General features: G+C 42.9%; 1 protein-coding gene across 2 annotated transcripts in view; it reads left to right on the top strand.

The window, feature by feature from the left end:
• Nucleotides 1–23,320, top strand: part of VPS41 (VPS41 subunit of HOPS complex) — a 187,993-nt gene that overhangs the window by 90,154 nt on the left and 74,519 nt on the right. The window contains exons 1-3 of one of the 2 annotated variants that reach the window (XM_086697000.1): nt 13,602–13,737; nt 18,388–18,507; nt 19,861–20,007. In XM_086697000.1, coding sequence (XP_086553126.1) covers nt 18,412–18,507; nt 19,861–20,007 — 243 coding nt within the window. In that variant the 5' untranslated portion in view covers nt 13,602–13,737; nt 18,388–18,411. Of the gene's footprint in view, nt 1–13,601; nt 13,738–18,387; nt 18,508–19,860; nt 20,008–23,320 lie in introns of those variants that run through there. The other variant, XM_086696999.1, reaches the window with a different exon arrangement.

The following is a 23,320-nucleotide window of genomic DNA, read 5'->3' as shown; positions in this document are numbered from 1 at the left end:
GCATTGCACCAGCTCTGATTTCTGGTTGTGAGCCAGCCAGCTTGCCAGCTCCCGCCCTCTCCAGTTCATCATTATCCTTAGGCTGTACCCTCATTAGCCTCACATAAAAATATGGGATCAACCGGTGGGAATTACGGATTTAATCTAACATTCTTTAGCTTAGATCTGCAGCTGATTCACTCCTGAACAATACAAAACAAAGCAAACAAACAAACAAAAAACTATCTTACTTGTCTTTGCTGACCTCAGGAAGGAGCAGCTTTAAAATTCCTCTATTACAGTATTTCTTTATGAAATACTTCTCTAGTTAAAAATTTTTAGGTGAGATATAGCATAAATTCACTAAGCTGTAATTTAAACCCACACATTTTTATTTAAAACTCAGTGGGGATAAAAAATGCTGAGTATTCTTTTGTGTGTTTGTTTTTTAAGCGGCTTAAAACAACAAACTTTTACTGTCTCACAGTTCAGAAAAAAATCACAGAGTGGTTTACTTCTGTAGTGCTGCCTCAGATTCTCTCCCTAGGCTTCAGTCTGCATTTTGGCTGGGGCTGCTGTCATCTGAAGGCTTGACCGGGGCTGCGGAATCGGCTTCATCTGCCTTCTTAATAATAATCCTCAGATACTTAAAATTGATAAATCACTTTGGTGTAAGTATTTTCCTAGTGTAGAATGCGGTTTTGTGTTCCAGTTTCCAATTTTAGGAGTTAGGAAGTTCACACTTGTCTCCTATTTCTTGGAGGTCTTGGTATGAAAGAACATATCAGAGATAATAGGAGTGGTGATGTCCAAATGGTAGGACTCAAACTCTGAAGGTGGAATTTTTCTGTGTTAATTTGTGTACTTAATGATCAGGTTATTCATGAAGGTTAATTAATAGTTGCTTTTATACTGTGAGGGATATCTGTGGTCTCATCAAGTCTGCCACAGTTGTCTTGGTACATGGATGTTTTGCCAACCTGCAGGATGCCTGGGTGAACTGTGCCAATCACATACTCTTCATCCTTCTACTTAGCATGTGTAGGAAGGATAGTGTGACTGTGGCTGTTCGGGCCAGAGCTCCTTGAGTAGATGCATGAGCATCCTGCAGACACCCTAGTCCAACCTCCAAGTGCAGATAGAGTGATTTGGGAAAAGTGGAATTGATACAAAGATGAACATTGTGATGGGCTGTGTAATTAGAATTCACCAGATGCTGAGCAGGCAAGAACATCAGGGGTTTGGTTCATCTCTTTGGTTATCATGGTTAATGTGTTAAATTAAAAGTGTTAATGTGTCAAGGGCTCAGTATATTGGGGTTGACAAAAGTGTATGTTATATTTTGATGTGAAGAATACTATGATTACACATGCCATTGTAAGTGATATTAAATCAATTTGTTTTAGGTTTTTAACAGCTTTATTGATATATAATTTGCATACCATAAAATTAACAGTTTCAAGTGCACAGTTCGATTGTCAACTTTTCCAAAGTGGCTGCACCGTTTTACATTCTCATTAGCAATACATGAAGGTTTCAGTTTCTCCACATTCTCACCAACATTCACTTTTATCTTTTTGATTCTAGTCAACTGGGTGTGAAGTAGTATGTCACTATTTTGTTCTGATTTCCATTTTCCTAATGGTTTTCATGTGCTTATTTGTCCATTTGCATATCTTCTTTGGAGAACTCTCTCTTCAGATTCTTTGCCCATTTTTTGATTGGGATATTTGTTTTTGTGTATACTTGCAGAAAATATTTTTATGTATTGTTCATACAAGTCCTTTATTGATATATGATTTGCAAATATTTTCTCCTAGTCTGTGAACTGTCTTTTCACATTACTGATGGCATCCTGTGAGGTACTGAAGTTTAGATTTTATGAAGTTCCATTAACTACCCCCACCCCCAACACACACACACTTTTTTGTTTGTTTTTGACACTTACGCTTTTGGTGTTGTATGTAAGAAATTATTGCCTGATCCAAGGTCATGAAGATTTATGCCTGTGTTTTTTTTTTCCTAAGAGTTTCATAGTTCTAACTCTTAAATTTAGGTCTAGAATTTGAGTTAATTGTATGTATGGTAGGAGGTAAGGGTCCAAATTCATTTATTTGCAAATAAATGGATGTCCAGTTGTCCCAGCCTCGTTTGTTGAAAAAGTTATTCTGTTGCCGTTGTCTTGGCCTCCGTCAAAAATCAGTTAACCATAAATGTTAGAATTTATTTCTTGACCGAGTTTTATCAATCTGTATATTTATCCTTGTGCCAATTTAGGCTTTAGAATCCCTAATTTTGCTGAGATTATTTATAGGATGATAAACAAATTAGCTGCTCTTAAAACATTTTGATTTTGAGTTCTCTCTCTTTAAAAAGCCATCATAATTTCTCCTATGTATATTAGAGGCTTAAACATTATTTTTTTTTTTAATTTTTTTTTTTTAACGTTTATTTATTTTTGGGACAGAGAGAGACAGAGCATGAACGGGAGAGGGGCAGAGAGAGAGGGAGACACAGAATCGAAAGCAGGCTCCAGGCTCTGAGCCATCAGCCCAGAGCCCGACGCGGGGCTCGAACTCACGAACCGCGAGATCCTGACCTGAGCTGAAGTCGGATGCTTAACCGACTGAGCCACCCAGGCGCCCCAGAGGCGTAAACATTATTATGTAAATGTATCTTCCATTCAGGGACTTGTAACATACACACTATTGACTGATTTCTCTGGATCCCTTAAGTTTCTTATATAAATATGTATTAAGCAGTAAAAAAGTAGTGTTTATTCAATAAACTATAATGATATCTTTGTACACAGTTAAATAACTAGGGATTTCCATAATGTGCACCACTTTGGTGCAGTTTGCAGAAATCTCTAGAGGGATTTCCTCCTCCGTGTGCATGGTATGCAATTTTAAAGATCCCTTATGCTGAATGGTTTTGGCATTGGTGTGCTTTGTTGTAAAACACACTAGGTTGAAAACATTTCAGGAAATATTTCTAATTTCGTTAAAGAATATAGCTTTGATTTTAAAAACTAAGAAAAAGGCCTTGAGAAGGTGACATTAAAAAGGGGGCACTATTGGGGAACCTGAGTGGCTCAGTAGGTTGAGCGTCTGACTTTGGCTCAGGTCATGATCTCACAGTAAGTGGGTTCAAGCCCCGCATCAGGCTCTGTGCTGACCGCTTACTCAGAGCTGCTTCAGATTCTGTGTCTCTTTCTCTCTCTGCCCCGCCCCCACTCACGCTTTGTCTCACTCTGTTTCTCAAAAATAAATAAATGTAAAAATTTTTTTAAAAAAAGGGGGCACTACTATGAAATGATCATTTCCATTTTAAAAGTGTTGGCAAGTTTTTAGAAGGATCTGTTTTTTTTTTTTAATATAACCAAGTTATGGCATTTTATACCTTTGAAAAATGAGAAAAACAGGACAACATTGGCCCAGTTGCAACTCTGATCTTTCCAAGTGCAGTTTCAACTAGCACCATAAACTAAGCAGAGCAAGTTTGAAGAGTCCAGCACTGAGCAAATGGTGATGACCTTGCAGTGATCATATATTGTAGATATTGAGACCTCTCCGTTTAGAACACATAGCAGATCCTATAGAGAGAAAAGAGAGTAAAGACAAGTATCATGTAACTGAGAGGTTATGACCTTCCACCTTTAAAAGAGAAATTATTCTAGCCGGATGAAGGTGGAGTGTGGAGGAAAGGCGTTCTTAACCCTTAAGAACCCTGATCTTCCTTAGACTGACAGCTAAAGGAATCTTGGAATCACCTGAGACCTTCCGTAAACAGTGGTGAGCGTGGCACGGAGACTCGAGAAGTGAAATTAAGTAAGTGGAAGCCCTACAATGAGACATTGGTAAGAATAATGAAGACACGCCTCATGTAATATTTTAGTTCTGAATTTATTAAAAATCTTGATTCCTGTAAAAACGTTTCTTCAAGTAATTAGAACGTGCAGTTCAGGACGGCCCTGCAGAACAGCAATGTAGCAGAAAAAAACTTGAGGCTGTAGTTTGACACATTTGTTGATATTTCCTTTTTAAGGTTCTAGCTTTTGAGGTCTTTAGAGATAGCTCCTTATCCACCAGGGACTAGGAAGAGGAAGCGATAGTTCTGTCTGGCATAAACTTTTATTTTTAGGTTTTCAAGGTAACTTCTCAGTAGTTGAATGCCATAGCTGGATTTATGGACTCTGCTGCTTGACACACGAGCATAAAAAGCTTATTCTAAATTCTGTTTTGTTTCCATGTTGGGAAAAAAAAAGGCGGGGGAGAAGAAAAAGCACATCTCTTAAAAGTGCCATTGGGAGAGAGCTTTCAAACTTGTGAACCTGTGGATTTCTTTTTTAAGTGTAACCTCTCGTGTAGCCAAAATTCCAATACGTGAGCATAGCAATGAGGTTTCTAGTTTAGAAATAAGTCTGCCAAGCAGCTCTTACCTGGGTGTTTTTTTTAATTGCTCAGCTTTCTCTGTCAGCAGATAAATTTTAGCTTCCTGTGACCTTTACCTTTGAACTCTGAAATAACACTTTGTAATAGTTGGTTCTACCGCTCTGACAAATTATTAAATTTTCACGATGCTGTTTGCAGCCGAGCTCATTTTTAGAAACGAGATAGTCAGCTGTTTGGCGTGGCGGCAGGGTGGAATGAAGGGACCTGGCTGCAGGGACAGGTTGCTTTGTAAGCTAGAAAATGTCAGTCAGCAAACAAAGAAAGGGTCTGTGTGCGGTGAAATGAGGAGAAGCACTTCACTGTTCAGGGCTGAAGGCTCCTGGCAGATTTTACGTGAAGGACAGAGATGGTAGCATCAGCTAACTTCTGGAAGTTTCCAACAGTGATCTGCAAACTCAGATGGCATTCTTTTTTTTTTTTTTTTTTTTTTGTTCCCCAGATTGCACTCTGACTCCTTTCTGGAAGGGGATTCAGTAGAGGAGCCTTTTGTACTAATGCAGATCTTTTTAGAATCCTGACAGCCCAGGGAAACACTCCAGGTGAAATGGAGAGCTGGTTCCTTCTGTGTTTCCTGTCTTCTGCTCAGGTTGGAGCAGGGGTTCTTGGGGCCAGAAGGGATTAGACTGTCAGTTATCCTGCTTGGCCTGCTGTCCAGTGGATCTCCAGGATGATCCTTTACAGGTGGTCAGATGGCTCTATATGCAAACGTTACATCCTGGTGGTTGCAGGTGGATCCATTATACAGAGATACCTTCATTTTTCAAGTACTAGGGTATAAATTGCTGTTCCATTACTAGAAATTCATTTCATGCCCTAAATAATACCAAAATTGATTAAAAGCCACCCATTAATAGGAAGTACAGCACAAGTATAACCTTCAGAAACATTTTTTAGGTATGTAACACCAAGTTGTGTTACAGCTATATTGCAAAAGGTGTTTGGGTGGGTTTTTTTCACGTACTGAACTGGCTGAAGCCACAAATAGAAATCCTGTTCTTAAAAAGAGAAATCAGTTCAGTGTCAAAAATAGACATTCTTCAGTGCTTTAAAAAATCAAGTTCGTTTGTCTCAAATACTAATTGCTTTTTCGATGTCAACATGAAGCCTTCCCAAAGTCTTTGGGATGGATCCATGGCAACTTTAATTTCTTCAGCGATTTCTCTTGTTTCATAGCCATCAAAAGCCTGTTGACAATAGAAGCCTTTTTTCTTTAATGAATTCAGCTCACTTTTCCCAATGTAATATTTCCATATTGTTTGCAGCCTCCCCCTGAATTCGGATGTAAAACTTACCATCTGTCTTCCTGGAGCAATCAAACCATCTTTTGCTTCTTGCTGAAAATATCGTCCTTTGCATGTTGAGAGCGCTGTGACTTTTCTTAAGTATTTTGAATAGTTAATGATGTAAGAATAATTTCCCACTTCAGATTGCTCATTTTCTCCTGGGGTTTAATACCAGTTGACTGTCGTTAACACTGAGAGGTGTTGTCTGTCTGTCCCTCTCCTTCTATATATAGCTGTACAAACACTGTCATTAACTTTGTTTTTTCTTTTTTTAAGATCAGGCTATTAAAGCAAGGGGTCATAATTGCAACTACTGTGGGTCGGTGTCACCAGTACAAAGTAAATCGTAGTCATTCACAGGACTGTTTGACTTGAATCTGCTTCTTGAGCACAACTTTGTGTCATGGTCCATGTTAGGAGCTGTGAATACACAGTCCTGGATTTTAGGAATGGTGGGGCATTTCCAAAAGTAGATGGGAGGAATGCTGTTGGTGGAAAGCAGCTAAACCATTAGACCATGAATCAGAATGGTGATTTTGTAGGAAAAGGAGGATTCTAAGTCTTTTGGGTGGGAAGAATGTGTATGTATATATGTATGTATGTATCCCTGTGGGGTAATTTTGCATTCCTTTGCCTTTGTATTTTCTCCCCCTGTTGTTTGTTTCCTTTCAGTTTTCCAATTCGGTTCCAGCCTCGATTCTTTGATGTTTGTAACAGTGAAAATTGGAGCAAAAGAAATGTCTAACAATAGTGACTGAGCTGTGTCAGTGCCCTGCAAGCAGAGGAACCAAGTGTACGACTGTGGGTTGTGAGGAAGAGGGTGTCAGAAAGAAGGAATTCTAGGGCTGGGGTTGGCGAGAGGGTATCTGGGCTTCGCTCTAGATTGGATGCTTTCAGGAAGCAAGAGTCATTCTCCCATTGGGTATGTTAATAAATCTTACCTAGGAGGAGGAAAGAATCAAGGCTAAAAATGTAACTGGTAAAGAAGCAGCAGCGTCTCATTTTAGCCAGGATAGGGACACGTTTGATCACTGATGTGGTTGGAAAATGTTCCTACTTTGTCTGTGTTCAGACATGGTTATGGAGTCGTTGTGGTTTTGTCCTGATCTTTCATGGTTACAAGGCCAGGTCTGATGTTGGTGTTCTGTGAGATTGTACCCGTTCGCCCAGAGAGCGCCGGGCCCAGCCATGAGTGCCCGGCCAGCTCCGGATGTCAGCTTTTCTCTCTGTTGCAAAAATAAAATGCCCAATGTTTGCTAGATTGCTTCTATTGAGGTACTTTACAAAAATATATGTATACTCAGATTCTTTTTTTTTTTTTTTTGTAGCAGTAGGAAAGCTATATGTGAAATTATTAGCAATACTAGTAATATTCACATTAACAATGTCTGTGCAGGATTATAAATGTTCTTTTTGGCCTTCATTGGCATTTTCTGCCTTTTTTTTTTTTTTTTTTTTTTTTAAGAAAATAGCCATTACTTTTATAATAAGAAAAAGTAATAGGGGCACCTGGGTGGCTCAGTCAGTTAAGTATCTGACTTTGGTTCAGATCATGATCTCACCTTTTGTGAGTTTGAGCCCAAAGTTGGTCTGTGCTGACAGCTCAGAGCCTTGGAACCTGCTTCAGATTCTGTGTCTTTCTCTCTCTGCCCCTCCACTGCTCACGTTCTCTCTCTCTCTCTCTCAAGAATAAATAAATATTTTTTAAAAAAAGCAATAATAGAAGAATGCGTATCTCAACTATTTTGGATCTTTTTTTAACTTAACATTGCAAATCATATGAAATTCCCTACATTGTTGAAGTCTAATCTTAAGTCAAGCATTCTTTAATGGTTATATAATCTTCCATCCTATCAATAGGTTTAATTTTTCTTAACCATTCTCATACTCTTGGACCATTAGGTTGTATCCAGTTTCTGGCCATCATAAATCGTGCTGTAATGAAGTGAGAAATCTTTGGGCATGAACTTTAGCTATGCTTTTTAATTTTTGCTTAGCACTGATTCCCAAGATGGGAATTACTGAGTCAGAGGTCATGATGATTTTTTAGGCTTCAGATGCATATCACCAAGTCAAAGTGCATTCCAGAAAACATACCATTTACACCGGCTGGTACCTACCTGTCTCACCACACTGTCTTTACCCATTTTGATACGCAAAGAAAGATAGTCCATTGTTCTCTTTTGTAACTTCTTTGTATTATTAGCAATTCTGAACATTTTTATTTACTGGCCACTTACACATCTTCCTTTATGATTTGTCTGACTGTATTCTTTGCTTGGGGCAGCTTTTAATATTACCATAGAAGCCAGGACAATGAAGACTGTCCATTTGATATTTATTGTCAGTTTGAGCACAAATTATTGCTGCTTACTGAATAGCCTGCAGCCTTTTCTCCAACTTTGGCTAAATCCGGAATAATTATTCTTGTTCCCAGGGAGGCATTATGTAGGAGTCATAATGAGACTGTAGAGTAGACACTGAAGTCTGTAAAAAGAGGACACATACAGGCTCCTCCGCAGATGTGAGTCTGCCCTCAAACCATCAACTCTGCCACGTGCATGGAGGCTGTCAAGGACAGACCAACGTGCTCTGTTAAGGCAAGTTCATTTGACTTGGTTTCTTCTCTGATGGTGTTCCTGATCTTTATTTTTTTTCTTCCCTGTTTGCTTTACTTCGAATCGAGTGAAGTGCTTGTTCAAATACATGAACGTGTGTGTTTGGGTGACTTTTTCTGTTACTCAAGGCTTGGCAGTTTTGTATTTCTTTTTCCTGTCTGCACCACGCGAAGCTCTCCCTCCAGCCATCTGTGATTGAGATTATGCACAGTTAACATCAGAGGTTCTTGTGCGTCGCGCAGACCATTAATTCAAGTTTAATGACCCAGTGGATGACTTTTGTGTTTCCTCTGCTGCTGACGGGGTCCAACCTTGAACCCAGCCCTGGGAAATGTATCCTCAGACAGCCGCAAACCGAAATACAGACCCGAGGCGTTTGGCATGAACCACCATGGGACTCATAATGGAGGACTTAAGTGGTAACATTACTTAAAAATCCTTTGTTCACTTTTAAAATCATACTTGCAGTTGTGCATCAGCATAGGCAGAAATTGCGGATTGTTGGTCTACGTAGGAGCCTACCTCACGTGCTGGCCACAGTCGATTGCTGAACCCATATAGATGGGGAGGTGGATACACAGATCTATATCTGTCTGTCATCACCAGTTTTTTAATATAAAGGAAACTGCCCCTAAGTGGTACCTCTGGTGTTTTGCTTCTTTTGCTCTCATTGAACCCGTAGCTTGGAGTCCTCAGTCACTAAATTGACGGTTATTTTGTCTTGATATGGTGTTTCTTACGTTTCAGAACGTTGTTTTGTCTGCACACTTTTCACAGGGTTGGTTAACTTCACGGGGCTTGCCCAGAACCTGTGTTGCACTGGCATCGTATTTACTCAGACATTGCTTGAAAGCAAGTGGTCCATCAAGCAAGCTCTGGAAATCTATGTCCTGAGACTTTCTGTGGTAGCAGTTTTGGCCTGTATTTATCCTCTTTTAAGCATGTTAAATTACCTCTAGGGAAAGGAGATTGAGGGATTATAACTCGTCCAGAAAATAACCACTGAATTTAAGCAATACTGTATTTGGGAAATTCTCCTTGTCTTCACACATGCTTTATGTTCTTTCTTGATGGTGTTTGGGAAAAGCTGTGTGTTTGAAACTTTGGTACTGAGCCAAAGCCAGAAGGAGGTGGTCTCTCCCACCTCCATCCAGATTCAAGACTCCTCTCTGTTGTCAGCAGCCAAACACCATCCCAGGTCTTTTCTGTGGTCACTAATTTTTTCTCACTTGCCTTCTTGAATTAAAATTTTTTTAACGTTTATATATTTCTGAGAGAGAGAGAGAGAGAGAGAGAGAGAGAGAGAGACAGAGCATGAGTGGGGGAGGGGCAGAGAGAGAGGGAGACACAGAATCCAAAGCAGGCTCCAGGCGTGGAGCTGTCGGCACAGAGCCCAATGCAGGGCTCGAACTCACAAACTGTGAGATCATGACTTGAGCCAAAGTTGGATGCCCAACTGACTGGCCACCCAGGCGCCCCGCTTTCTTGAATTTCATTCCTAATCTTTTCCAACTTTGGATTTTTAAGTCCCTCTGTGACAAGTCCTGCCCATCCTTATGCCCTTTGTCTATTTTTACCGAGACAGTCTTATTTGGCATGTCCTAAACGCGCTGAGTTTTCCTTTTGTTTCCTTATTCCTCAATTTTATTACCTCGAGCTCCAGCACCCTCTGTGATCGGGCATTTTATCTTTGTGGAGCCTGTTTTCTCCAAGCGCCTCAGTCGTTCCTGCAGGAATGCACCTGCCATCCAAGGCTTGCCCGTGGGCTTCCCCCACTGCCCACTCTTCCCTGCACCGTCGTCTGCCTCCAAGCAAGCACTGCTGCTGGTGTTCAGGAAGCCTGAAGAGTCAAGTGATTTATATACTTGAAAGATCACAAGATGATTAAAAAGGGGCCAATCACACTCCCTTTCCTCCATCAGGGAAGAGTGGGCGATGGGTAATGACGGGTGTTATGTTGCCAGAATCGGTGGCTTTATTACAGCCCGGTAGGAATCCCGCCCCGTGTGTGGGAGATTCTAGGATGTGCATCCTTACCTCTCTGTAGTGTAGCAAAGTACTAGATAGATTTATCAGCACAAAACGTAGGAGAATAAAGTATATTGCCGAGGATGTGAGGGCTCCTATTGAAATATAAGTACCGAGAGTGCTGACTGCCAGAATGTGGATTTATGGGAAATAAAGCCCTAAAATACTTTCTCCAACAAAAAAGAGACCTCTTGGAAACAGTTTTTCCTCTCCTTTGTACTTAGCTCCCATTGAGCTTAAATTGCTCTCAGTATTGTGTTAATGACAATTCAATATTATGGGATGCAGAAGATGAACCAAATAAATTAACCAGCTGCTTTTAAAGGTAGTTCACTCGATGACTCACCCTCTAAAATGCTTTGTAGAACATTCATGCTCAGTAGGTCTCTAGGCAGTTTTATGACTAGAAGAGAGAAACGGATTTTATTAAATGTCAGTGAAATACAGGCAGATAGTTTTGCTGTAGTTAAATTAGTGTAGAATATTTGTAAGAAAAGTAGCTTATCTTTCCTTATATCACGGAAGCAGGACTTTCCTTGGCATTCCTGCCAGGCAGTGTGTTTCTGCTTGAAAGTCCCATAGGTTAGGATTATAAAAGCAAATGGAGAGTGGATAGTCTGGTCCTTTTCTGGCCTGTATGAAACCCTGTACCCTATAGAATCCAAATCAAATCCCCATGTACTGCCTAGTTGTACTGGGAGAGTTTCAAAGTACAGTAATGAGAATGCTTCGTAAATTACTAGTTGCCATTTAAGGTTTTATACTACGTATGGATTGGAAATGAGGACTCATGAGTGAGGAAGAAAGTAGAGTGGGGATAGAAGGCAGAAATAAGTGCTTCAAGGACCAGGGGAGGTAACTCAGAGGAGAGAAGCAGGCCAGGGCTAGCCAACCAGGAGAAGAGGGCCTGGCGGTGATGGGGAGAGCCTTAGCAGGGCACAGCCACATTTCAGATCCTTACTGTTGGGGCCCAGTGAGAAGCCAGGCAGCATCCCTGAAATAAAGGAATTGCAGTCAGCTGAACTGAAGAGGAAGACTAACCTTAAAAGTACCTCCCAGTGGTGCCTGGGTGGCCCAGTCGGTTGAACTTCTGACTCCTGATTTCAGCTCAGGTCATGACACAGGGTCATGGGATTGAGCCCTGCCTCGGGGCTCTGCATCGAGCATGAAGCCTGCTCAGGATTCTCTCTCTCTGTCTCTCTCTCTCTCTGTCTCTCTCTCTCTCTCTCTCTCTCTCTCCCTCTCCCTCTCTCCCCTTCTCTCTCTCTCTCTCTCTCCCCCTCTCTTTCCCTCCCTCTCTCTCTCCCCCCCTCCCCCTCTACACCTCTCCCCCCCTCCCCCTCTACACCTCTCCCCGACTCACGCTTGCGTGCTTGCTGTCTTCCATAAACAAGTACCTCCCAAATTTGTGATCAGAGGTGCACAAATTCCGTCTTTTGGCATTGAGCAAAGGGAACAGGACCGACGTGTCAGGCGCAGGACACGGAGTCAGGATAACTGAGCCTTTTCTCAAGGGATGTACTTGTTCCATCGAGACTGTATTCATTGTGTATCAGTCAGTCACAGGGTTCTTTCCTTTAGGTTTGAGAAATTAGGGCAGATGCCATTGTGTCCAAAACAGCTTAGGGACATCACTAACGATGGGCTGAGTAACTGGAGGGTTTGGGGGGTGACGTAGGTAGCCTCCTCTAGGGGCAAACACATTGTGTGTGTAGGCAACAGGGCAGGCAAACTTGCAGGGCGCGGGAAGCCTGCTTGCTATCTAATACTTACTGTGCCCTGTGCATCTAGCAGGGCATGTGTGGCCACTTCCCTGCTGCATTTGAAGTGCCCTGGGGAGATGGAAAGTAAATATGTAAATCCCAGCCAACAAGAGACAGTATGGTATTTGTTATCTGTGATAGAACCAGCCTGACCCTAAAATGTATACAGAACCAAGAAATGAGGAGGACTTATGAAAGAATCCTAAAGGGGCACCTGGTGGCCCAGTCGGTTAAGCGTCTGACTCTCTGTTTCAGCTCAGGTCATGATCTATCTCATGGTTTTGTGAGTTCGAGCCCCGCATTGGGCTCTGTGCTGACAGTGCAGAGCCTGCTTGGGATCCATTTTCTCTCTCTCTCTCCCTCCCTCCCTCCTTCCCTCCGTCTCTCTCTCTCTCTCTCTCTCTCTCTCTCTCTCTCTCTCTCTCTCTGTCCCTCCCCTACTCCTACTGTCTCTGTATCTTTCAAAATAAATAAACTTACGGGGCGCCTGGGTGGCGCAGTCGGTTAAGCGTCCGACTTCAGCCAGGTCACGATCTCGCGGTCCGGGAGTTCGAGCCCCGCGTCAGGCTCTGGGCTGATGGCTCAGAGCCTGGAGCCTGTTTCCAATTCTGTGTCTCCCTCTCTCTCTGCCCCTCCCCCGTTCATGCTCTGTCTCTCTCTGTCCCAAAAATAAATAAACGTTGAAAAAAAAAAAAATTAAAAAAAAATAAATAAATAAATAAATAAATAAACTTAAAAAATTAAAAAAAAAAAGAATCCTAAATGATGATCTTCTCTAATATATATTTAAGGCCGTTTGTTTACAGATCATTTATTATTTTTCATCCACAAAATAGAAAATGATTGAAACTGAGCTATTTGAGGAACATCAGAAAAGAACACAAATCGTGTCTAAAACTGTAATGCAAATGAGTTAAAATGTGTTTCCTTTACAGAAGGTAGGTAGTGTATTAGCCTCCCCCGCCACCCTTCTTTTTGTTTGTTTTTTTGAAACCCTCATCAGTTAACACAGACGTGTGCCATCTGCACTATGAAAATCTCATTAAAGAAGAAGCTTCTTGGGGCGCCTGGGTGGCGCAGTCGGTTAAGCGTCCAGCTTCAGCCAGGTCACGATCTCGCGGTCCGTGAGTTCGAGCCCCGTGTCGGGCTCTGGGCTGATGGCTCAGAGCCTGGAGCCTGTTTCCGATTCTGTGTCTCCCTCTCTCTCTGCCCCTCCCCCGTTCATGCTCTGTCTCTCTCTGTCCCCAAAATAAATAAACGTTGAAAAAAAAAAATTAAAAAAAAAAAAGAAGAAGCTTCTTTGATCCCATGTCAGAGCAGGGTACCCAAGGTTTATCGTAATAGAACTCCGGAAACTCCGACTCAGCCTGGAGACCAACTGGATTCAGAATTCTCCCCTCTCTCCTTTCCTTCCTGCCCTCTGCTGGAGGTTTGCCTTGGAGCTAGAGCAGGAGACAAAGGAAGGCCCCTGTCCGCAGGCCTCAGCTTCCTGCCAGAAGCCAAAACACACCCACCAGCGACAGAGGGCTCCGCTGGAGTGAGTCTGGATCTTGGTTGGAATTGCAACGAGATCTCATGAACAGTTTCCAAAAGTTAATGCCTCATTGAAAAAGTAGGTGCACTTTATGTGAATTAATTCTACTACATACTCAGTGTGACTCCAAATTCCTTCCTTCTCTGAGTTTCAGTGAATTGTTGATGCTGTTTCGCTTCAACTGTTACCTGTGAAATTATCCCGATTATAAAAATAAGAGAATGGATTTTCATCCCCATATGTATTAACATAAAATTAATTCACATGTTCTATGCAGAATAATAAAAATAATATAAATCTCCTATCACCTGTTTCTAGAATTAATTAAGATTACTTTGTATTGTATCCTTCAGGTTTTAATATACGGATACACGTTCATTTTGTATTTAAGGACCATCATGTTTAATACTGTTTTGCAATCTGCTTTTTTATTTAATGGGCCCTGAACATCCTTTTACATTAATAAGCGTACATCGATAAAATCACTTCAAACTGGACACACACTTTTTGGTGATCTAGCTCCACCACATTTACTCCAGCATTTCCCAGGTGTTAGTGCATTTCTAGCTGTTACAAAGAACTAGACATAACTTCTTTATTCGCTTGTCTGATCACTTTTTAGCAGAAATTTCTAGGCATGAACTTCTTGGGGTCGTTTTTAAAGCTTTGAATCCCCAGTGCTAAGGGATCCTCCAGAAACAGGGTGAGATGACCACAGGGTAGTTTGAGGGCGCCCTGTTCCCTGCGCATATGTGCGCACCCGGCCCCCGCCCAGGGTCTGACCTCCTTGTTTTGATTCATCTTTATCAGTTCTTCCTTTTCTTTTTACTTCATGTGTCCGTTCTAGGATCATTGCTGTACTGTTTTGAGTGCGAATTTCATAAAAACACCCATTCTCCCACCCACAAGTTGCCCAGTTTAAAAAAAAAAAAAATTCCTATTATTCTCACATATCTTCAAATGAATTGATAGCATTTTGGAAGTTCTAGAAATCACTCCTTTGGGGGTTTCTTTGTGCTTCCATGAAAATCGCAGATTAACTAGTAAGGCTTAAGCTCTTCAGTGAGGATTTTGAGTCTTCTTATCCAGGAACTTAATGTATCTTTACATTTAGGTGGCTTCCCCTATTATATCTGCTAGTAAAATATTTCTGCTTTTGTCATTGACCTAGCGCGTGCACATCTGTTTTTGCCGATGTGCAAATGACTGACTTGTAGAGCTGTGGACTTTCCCTTGCTTACAACTTAGCATCCCCTAAAGTTCAGGTTCACAGCACAGTAGTTGTATTCTCGTTTCCAGAGTGCCCTGGTCGCCGTTTGATTTCCTCCCTTACTCGAGGGTATTGAGCATTTATTTTTTTTATTTCCACTTCGTTCTGTTCTTCTTATCCTCGGGTGTTCATTTGCTCAATTTTGTTGTCACCCGAGAAGAAGAAGAATTACTTCTCAAGCCCTGGTCTGTCTGGTGGAAAGTCTCATTCGTGTGGAGTCAGGAGTGGGACATTTCCCCTATTCCCTAGAGAAGTCCTGTTGCTTTCCTAGAATACTGAACTTGTCCATCTTGTTGGGGTTTTTTTCTCATCCATAGTTACTGAGAGAAGTCTATACCCAGTGTTCACAGTTGAAGTCGCTGCGAACGTCTTAGATTTTGCGAGAATTGGTCTGAATCTGGACATGGCAGGAGAAGGAAGTTTTATGGTTTCCTGTCTGCCTGGACTGGAACCCGATTGTCTGTCGGGGAAGTGGCTACCAAAGGGTGTAATTATTGATGCAGCAGGGAAGTGGCGTATGCGTTATGAGCCTGCTGTCCGTATTCACTGAGGCAGCTTGAAGTTTGTGCAGGTGGTTCCCGCCTGTCGTATGGCCCCGCCGCCATGGGTGAGCACCCACCCCGTCGCCAGCGTAGCTGTCTTCTTCCTAGCTGTGTCCCCGGATGACAGCAGGAGTGGCTGCTTCCACTGCCAATGTCGACCGCGACCTGTGTGTCCCTGCGTGAGATTTTCCCCGTGACCCCCGTCCCCCCAACCCCAATACACTGAGTGTGCTGGTATCTACCCTACCAGCGGCTTCCCAGGTGGGCTTTTTCTTGAAATGGGATAAATCCTGGCCTTCACCGGGGTCTAATTTCTGTCATACTTTACAGAAATCTTAAAGTTTGGGGCCTGTTGAGTTTTCCTAGCACAGGTGCAGATTGTCCCCCTTTCGTGCCACGTCGGTCACTTCTGGGTGGGATTGGAGGGAGAGCATTGTGATGCCACCTGCACCCCACTTTCCTCCTTGTCATCCAGCCAGCCATTCCTTCCAGCAGGTGGTTATGGGGTACTCCCCGGGCTCAGCCCGCTGCTTAAAATCCCCTCCATCTGAACCAGGCCACAGACGGAAGATAGGCATTGTGATCTCAGTTCCTCATGTTGAACATGATGGTTCCTAGCTGCCTGTGTTTAGCAGACTGTGTAGCAGGAGCTATGTGGTCAGGCTTTCTCCTTTCTCAGATTCCAGACTTAACCCTGTCACAGAATCCTGAACACATCGAGTGACCTCCTCGGCTCTGTTTTTTACATCCTGGCCGAGGAAGAGGCAGAATCACAGAGGGCAGATCTCAGGGTCTTTAACTGGGAGCAGGGAGGCATGGTGGTGGGGTTTCTTACTTAGATCATGGACTGGGAGAGGAAGGGATGGGTGAGAAGATCTTTGGGAGCCTAGAGGAGGCTTTCCTGTATCTATCTGACGGGAAGATTAGACCCCATGTGGTCAGTAAAAGCCCTACCTCCAGTCTCCACTGTGGACCGTGCGAGGCCACCTTTCTTTTGCATGGGTAATAGAGAACTTCAGACATTTATGTCATTTTAAAGAGACCGTTCTTGGCACGTTTGTGAAGATGGACGCTTATCTGATTTTAAGGTTTTGGGGTGTGTGTTTGTGTGCCCCTTCTGAGTATGGGAGCCTAACTATTGAGAAAGGTATGTAACAAATATAAATGAAATGTGAACTTACTCTCTTTCTCCTGTTCCCTATTTTCCTCCTCCTTTTTTTTTTTTTTTTTTAATTTTTTTTTTCAACGTTTATTTATTTTTGGGACAGAGAGAGACAGAACATGAACAGGGGAGGGGCAGAGAGAGAGGGAGACACAGAATCGGAAACAGGCTCCAGGCTCTGAGCCATCAGCCCAGAGCCCGACGCGGGGCTCGAACTCACGGACCGCGAGATCGTGACCTGGCTGAAGTCGGACGCTTAACCGACTGCGCCACCCAGGCGCCCCCCTATTTTCCTCCTTCTTAAGGGTGGGAAGGGACACAGAATACACTAAGGTAAACAGAAAATTACTCAAAAGATAGAAATTTTTAAACTTCTGTGATGGAATCTGTCATCAGCATTTCTTTTAAAAGGTAAACATCTACTTCAGGATTATATGTCCGAAGTTATATGTTGTAAATTATGTATTATATAAATTTTACATTAAGTTATATTATGTAAATGTCTTAAGGGATTTAAACTGGATACATCAAGGAAAAAGTATTGTAGCCCTTAATAATGCTTGAATTACTAGAACTACATCTTTACCAGTCTTAGAGGTTTTACCAGTTATATTTGGCAATAAAATTTATCCAGCAGATTTTTTTTTTAAAGATGTTATTTTTAAGCAGTCTCTATACCCAAGGTGGAGCTCGAACTTAGAACCCCAAGGTTAAGAATTGCGTGTTCCCCTGACTGAGCCAGCCAGGAACTTCCCATCCCCACACAAGCAGATTTCTTTTCTTTTCTTTCTTTTTTTTTTTTTAATAGATTCTTCCCTTTAAAATAAAGACCCTGGATAACTATGACCTTTTTTTTTTATTTAAAAAAAAAATTTTTTTTTCAATGTTTTTATTTATTTTTGGGACAGAGAGAGACAGAGCATGAACGGGGGAGGGGCAGAGAGAGAGGGAGACACAGAATCTGAAACAGGCTCCAGGCCCTGAGCCATCAGCCCAGAGCCCGACGCGGGGCTCGAACTCACGGACCGCGAGATCGTGACCTGGCTGAAGTCGGACGCTTAACCGACTGCGCCACCCAGGCGCCCCACTATGACCTTTTTAAAGAAGTTTAATCCTAAAGTAAGTTTGTCTTATTTTATAACATGAATTGCTGTTCAAACATCATTATTAAATTCTTTTTCTTGGGTGAAATGAAAAACAGGCTGCTTCTGACGATTGCAGTTTAAGCCGTGACTAATATCTTACTTTCAAGGAAAAAATTATGAGGTTTTGATTTCCCAAGTTACAAAATAAATTAATTTCTGGCCAATATTTGAAGAACTTTCTGTGACACAAATCTTTTGACTAATGTGTTTTTCTCCATGAATTTTGGTATTTTGCTGCCATCTAGTGGCGTAACTTCATAGTAACTTCAACATTCCGAGGACAGGCAAAGCAAACTGTCAACAAGAAGCCAGTAAAGAAATCTTGTATATGCGTCTCGGTTTCTTTCTTTCTTTTTCTTTTTAAATGTTTATTTCTTTTAGAAAGAGTAGGAGACAAAGTGTGAGTGGGGGAGGGGCAGAGAGAGAGGGAGACACAGAACCTGGAGCAGCACCAGACTCTGAGTTGTCAGCACAGAGCCCCATGCGGGGTTCGAACCCACGGACCATGAGATCATGACCTGAACCGAAGTTGGAAGCGTAAGCAGCTGAGCCACCCAGGCGCCCCATGTTTCTTGGTTTCTAAAAGTCTGTTTTTGTATTTGTCCATAGCTGCTGCTGTTTGAACGATCTTGGATGAGCAGATGGAAGTCGTGTGTTCTGCACGAAGGGGAAGGGAACATACGGAGCGTGAAGTGGAGAGGCCATCTGATCGCTTGGGCCAATAATATGGTAAAAGCACACCTTCATCTTCCAGATCCTTCTTCAGAGCCGGAAGAGTAGCCGCATTAGGAGGGCTGTGACCAAGAAGAAAGATGCCTCTGCTGCCATGGTCTTTTCTAAAGACCTAAAATGGCAACTGCCATCCTACCTGAAGGTTAAAGAGACTAGATTGCTCTAGGCTTTCATAATAGAGTAATTCTTAGCATATTCTGGACTTGACTTTGGAATAAGAAACGCGAGGCATGGAGAATAGCCAAGAAAATGAAAAGGCGTCTTAATAATTGAAGGGCTGTGTTGGGAATGCGGTGTTGAAAACACCATTTGCCTATTAGCCAAGGGCAAGGAACAGTTGCTATGAAACAAGTCAGGATATTGCTGATTTCATTTTCCTCCCAGTATAATCACAGGCAGAAATCAGGCCTGCCTTTTAAAAAGTAGATTGTAATTTTTGGTGTTACGCCCTATTTAAAGTTTACTCAATATGAGTTAGGGCAAGTAGAAAGTTTAAAAATTAGCTTTTGACATCTGGCCTGTCTTTTGGAATTCCAGGGTTTAACATAATAAATTGGTTCTATTCAGTTTTCAATGGTACAGTTCTCCCAGAATCTACTTTGCTATTCAAGACATTTCTTAAATTTCTCCTGAGTCATAGTAAAGGTAAATAAACCTGTTTGTTTGTTTTTTAATTTTTTTTTTTTAGATATTTGTTTATTTACTTTGAGAGAGCTAGAACATGAGCAGGGGAGGGGCAGAGAGAGGAGGGAGAGAGAATCCCAAATAGGCTCCGTGATGTCGGTGCAGTGCCAGACATAAGGCTCGATCTCACAACCCATGAGATCATGATCTGAGCCGAAATCAAGAGTCGGACGCTTAACTGACTGTGCCACCCAGGCTCCCCCCCTGGTTTATCTGTAGTTAGCTGCTTGCTTGATGTTCCCATTTGAGTGCTTTAAAATGTCAGGTGCAGTTTTCCTGGTTTTTCAGATTCAAAACTTATCTGAAAAAAAAAAAACAACCTCCATTTTTGTAGCAGAACAACACAATTAGAAATGTTACTTGTCTGTCATCTTGGAAATGCAGTGCTTGATATCTGTGTGTCTCACCCTTGTGTTGTGTTTGAGCCACTGAAGCCATCTGCTAATAGAATCTCTTCTGTCCAGAAAGAAGGGGAGAGGTTTTCTTTTGTTGTGGGCTCTCGTGGGGTTTGCGTGGATGAGGAGCGTGGCTCCCAGCAGTGCTCAATAAACACTGTCAATATTTTGCGGTGCCAGTTACGGGCGGCGTGTGGCAGTGGCTTTATTAAATTTTCCTTTCCTTTCCTTCTCCCAAGTGGAGGATGCCTAACGCTGTTGTATTTTCCAGGGTGTGAAGATTTTTGACGTCACCTCAAAGCAGAGAATCACCAACGTGCCCCGGGATGACTTAAGTCTTCGCCCGGATATGTATCCCTGTAGCCTCTGTTGGAAGGACAGCGTGACGCTGATTATCGGCTGGGGGACTTCAGTCAAGGTGGTTTTGCTTGCCTTTCTAATAAGTCTGTGTTGTTACAGATCCGCTGAGGGTGGTGCAAAGGAACAGGAGTTCTTTTTTTATTAAAAAAAAAAAAAAAATTTTTTTTTTTTTAAATGTTTATTTATTTTTGAAGGAGAGAGAGAGACAGAGCGTGAGCCGGGGAGGGGCAGAGAGAGAGGGAGACACAGAATCCAAAGCAGGCCCCAGGCTCCAAGCCGTCAGCACAGAGCCTGATGGCAGGGCTCGAACCCACGAACCGTGAAATCATAACCTGATCCGAACTTGGACACTTAACCAACTGAGCCACCCAGGTGCCCAAGGAATAGGAGTTCTTGAATTTCTTCCCACAGCCAAAATGTTTCCCCCTGCTTGTTATTGTCCTGTGATATTCACTTAACGGTCAATTCTCTTCATATGTGTAAGTTTGGAGATACATTCCGTCTTTTCCATGCTCTGCAAAACAGATGGGGAGCATTGTTCGTAATGGTGCCTTCATTTATGATCTTTAGATTTTCCATTGCCCAGTTGGCCTTAGCTCTTTATGGAACATGTGGTCGGTTTCAGTGGTTTCTGGATTTTCCATTCTTTTGTGTTTTTTCCATTTCCCTTAGCTTCTCCTCTTAGTTAGAGTTAATGGTGGAAAAAGAATGTTACATCTAAATCATCCTGCTTGCTTGGTCCTAGCTGGATGGAGCAGAGGCCCAGACTTCTTACTCGTAAGATTTGGGCCCATTTGGTGGAACACAAGTAAGTGTCTGCCCTTACTGTGCCTGGGTGACAGAGACACAGGCAGTCTACAAAAGCAGGCCCAGAGCTCACTCACATTTAGTTTTTACATACCAGTGTTTGTCTTGTATTAGATAGTTCAGAACCCAAAGTCGTTGGCTTCCCTTTAAAAACTTATAGCTTAATCTAAACAAAATAAACTGAAAATTAACCAAGGTAAAAATAGTACGAGAAAGCATCCCAGCAGCAGTCTGGTGGCAGAGCTCAGGCTTTAGAGCTGGACAGATGTGAGATCGGTTCCACCTTCTCCACGCACTTCCTGCATGAGCCGCAGCCTGACTCTCCTCATCCATAAATGGGAGTGCTGACTGTGCTCCGGTCCTGAGTTTGGGGGAGGATTAAATGAGGTAATGTGTACAAGGAGCTTAGCATAACATCTGACATACTGTAAGTGCTGCATAAGTGTCAGTTGTCATTATCGTGCCAGAAAATTCTAGAAAAGTCACGAAAGAGACATGTTTATTTATTTATTTTTTAAAGTTTACTTTTATTTTTGAGACAGAGACAGAGCATGAACGGGGGAGGGCCAGAGAGAGAGGGAGACACAGAATCTGAAACAGGCTCCAGGCTCTGAGCCATCAGCCCAGAGCCCGACGCGGGGCTCGAACTCATGGACCGCGAGATCGTGACCAGCTGAAGTCGGCCGCTTAACCGACTGAGCCACCCAGGCGCCCCTAATGTTTATGTTAAATGTACCCTTCTCTGGGGCACCTGGGTGGCTCAGTCAGGGAAGCATCCAACCCTTGATTTTGGCTTGGGTCACGGTCTCATGGTTTGTGAGATTAAGCCCTGCTCTGGGCTCCACACTGAGCCCAGCCTGGAGCCTGCTTGGGATCCTCTCTCCCTCTCTCTCTGCCCCTGCTCGCACACACATGTGCACGTCTTCTCACTCTCTCAGAAACAAAGAATGTACTCTTCCCTGGAAAAGGAAAGCACAAAAATTGTTAACTCGGTGCTTCTTACTGCGAAAACAGTCATTGTTAACTTGAGGTAAAGTCCTCCTGGCCCTTATGTCGGTGTGATTCAAGTCCTCCTTTCTTTCTTAATTGTTTCCACGTATGAAGCGAACTTAGCCTGATTCACATTTAGGATAGCAGCAGAGAAATTGTGTGCAGTAGTCCAGGATAAAAGAAGTAAAAAGTGATTTTCTAGTCTTCCCGCATAGTGTGGTTACTCATCCAGTAAGCTTCTGTTCAGGATATTTTTAAAATGCCTTAAATGGACCAAGTGGCTTTTTGTTGTTGCTTAAAGTTGTGATTTTCTTTTGGTGAGAGACCAGGCAAATGAGCTTGTAGAGACACGTGAGAAGTTTACCGATTGCTACCAGCAATGCTTTCTTCCTTAAGCTGAAGGGTGGCCCACAAAGGTAGCATGTCCTAATCCTGCAACCCATAAATGTTTCTCTGTATGGCACGAAATATGATTAATTAAGGATCTTGAGATGGGAAGATTATTTGCATTATCTGGGTTGACCCTAAGTGCAGTCACAGGTATTTGCTTTTTTAATTAAAAAAAAATTTTTTTTTAAATGTTTATTTTTGAGAGAGAGAGAGAGAGAGAGAGAGAGACAGAACATAAGTGGGGGAGGGGCAGAGAGAGAAGGAGACACAGAATGTGAAACAGGCTCCAGGCTCTGAGCTGGCAGCACAGAGCCCTCTAAGGTGGGGCCCGTACCCACGAACAGTAAGATCATGATCTGAGCCGAAGTCAGATGCTTAACCAGATGAGCCACCCAAGCGCCCCAGTCACAGGTATTCTTAAAGACGGAGCGCCACCACAGAAAGAGGGAAGGCAGTGTGAGTGGGGAGGCAGGGCTGGAGGGACACACGCAGCCACCAGAAGCCAGAGGAGGCATGTGGCAGATAGATTCTCCTCTAGAGCCTCTGCGGGGGGTGCGGCCCTGCAGACACCTTGATTTTGGCCCAGTGAAATTGGTTTTAGACTTCCGGCCTTCAGAAGTTCGAAAGGAAACATTTCTGTGATTTCTAACCGCTAAGTTTGTCCGGTAGAGTAGCCTTGGGAACGGGCACACTCTGGCCACACCCCAATGAGGATCCAACGTCATTTTTCCCATCAAGTGTTTCTTATTATCGGGGATTCCTCTTAGTAACATTTTGGGCGGTTCTTCTCAGCCGAGAATCCCACTGCATTCCGCTGAGGGAAGACAAGACAGGACATAGCCTATACTCCCAGAGAACAGTTCTGTTGGGGAGAGACAAGCACACGGCGTAGCAGGGCCTGCAGTTAGCGCCAACCATTCATTCCTTCATTCGCGCAGCAAATACTTACCGAGTTCCTGCGATGTGCCAGGCGGTATTCTGGCGCTGCAGATATGTAAACAGATGGATTCTCTCCTGGGCAGCTTTTCATTCTAGTGAGGGAAGCCATCTTCAAGTGGCAAGTGAACACAGCATGCGGATGGCGGTAAGATACCGAGGGGAGTAGTTAGACAGGGAAATGGGGGGAGGGGTTGGGGGTGTGTGCCACGTAACATAGAGCGGTCCAGGGAAGACCTCTGGCATAA

Source organism: Puma concolor, chromosome A2 (assembly GCF_028749965.1).
Source record: "Puma concolor isolate L17-30 chromosome A2, mPumCon1.1.hap2, whole genome shotgun sequence".
Taxonomy (NCBI): Eukaryota; Metazoa; Chordata; class Mammalia; order Carnivora; family Felidae; genus Puma; species Puma concolor.
The sequence above is the reverse complement of the archived record's forward strand: the minus strand, read 5'-3'. Positions and strand labels throughout refer to the sequence as shown.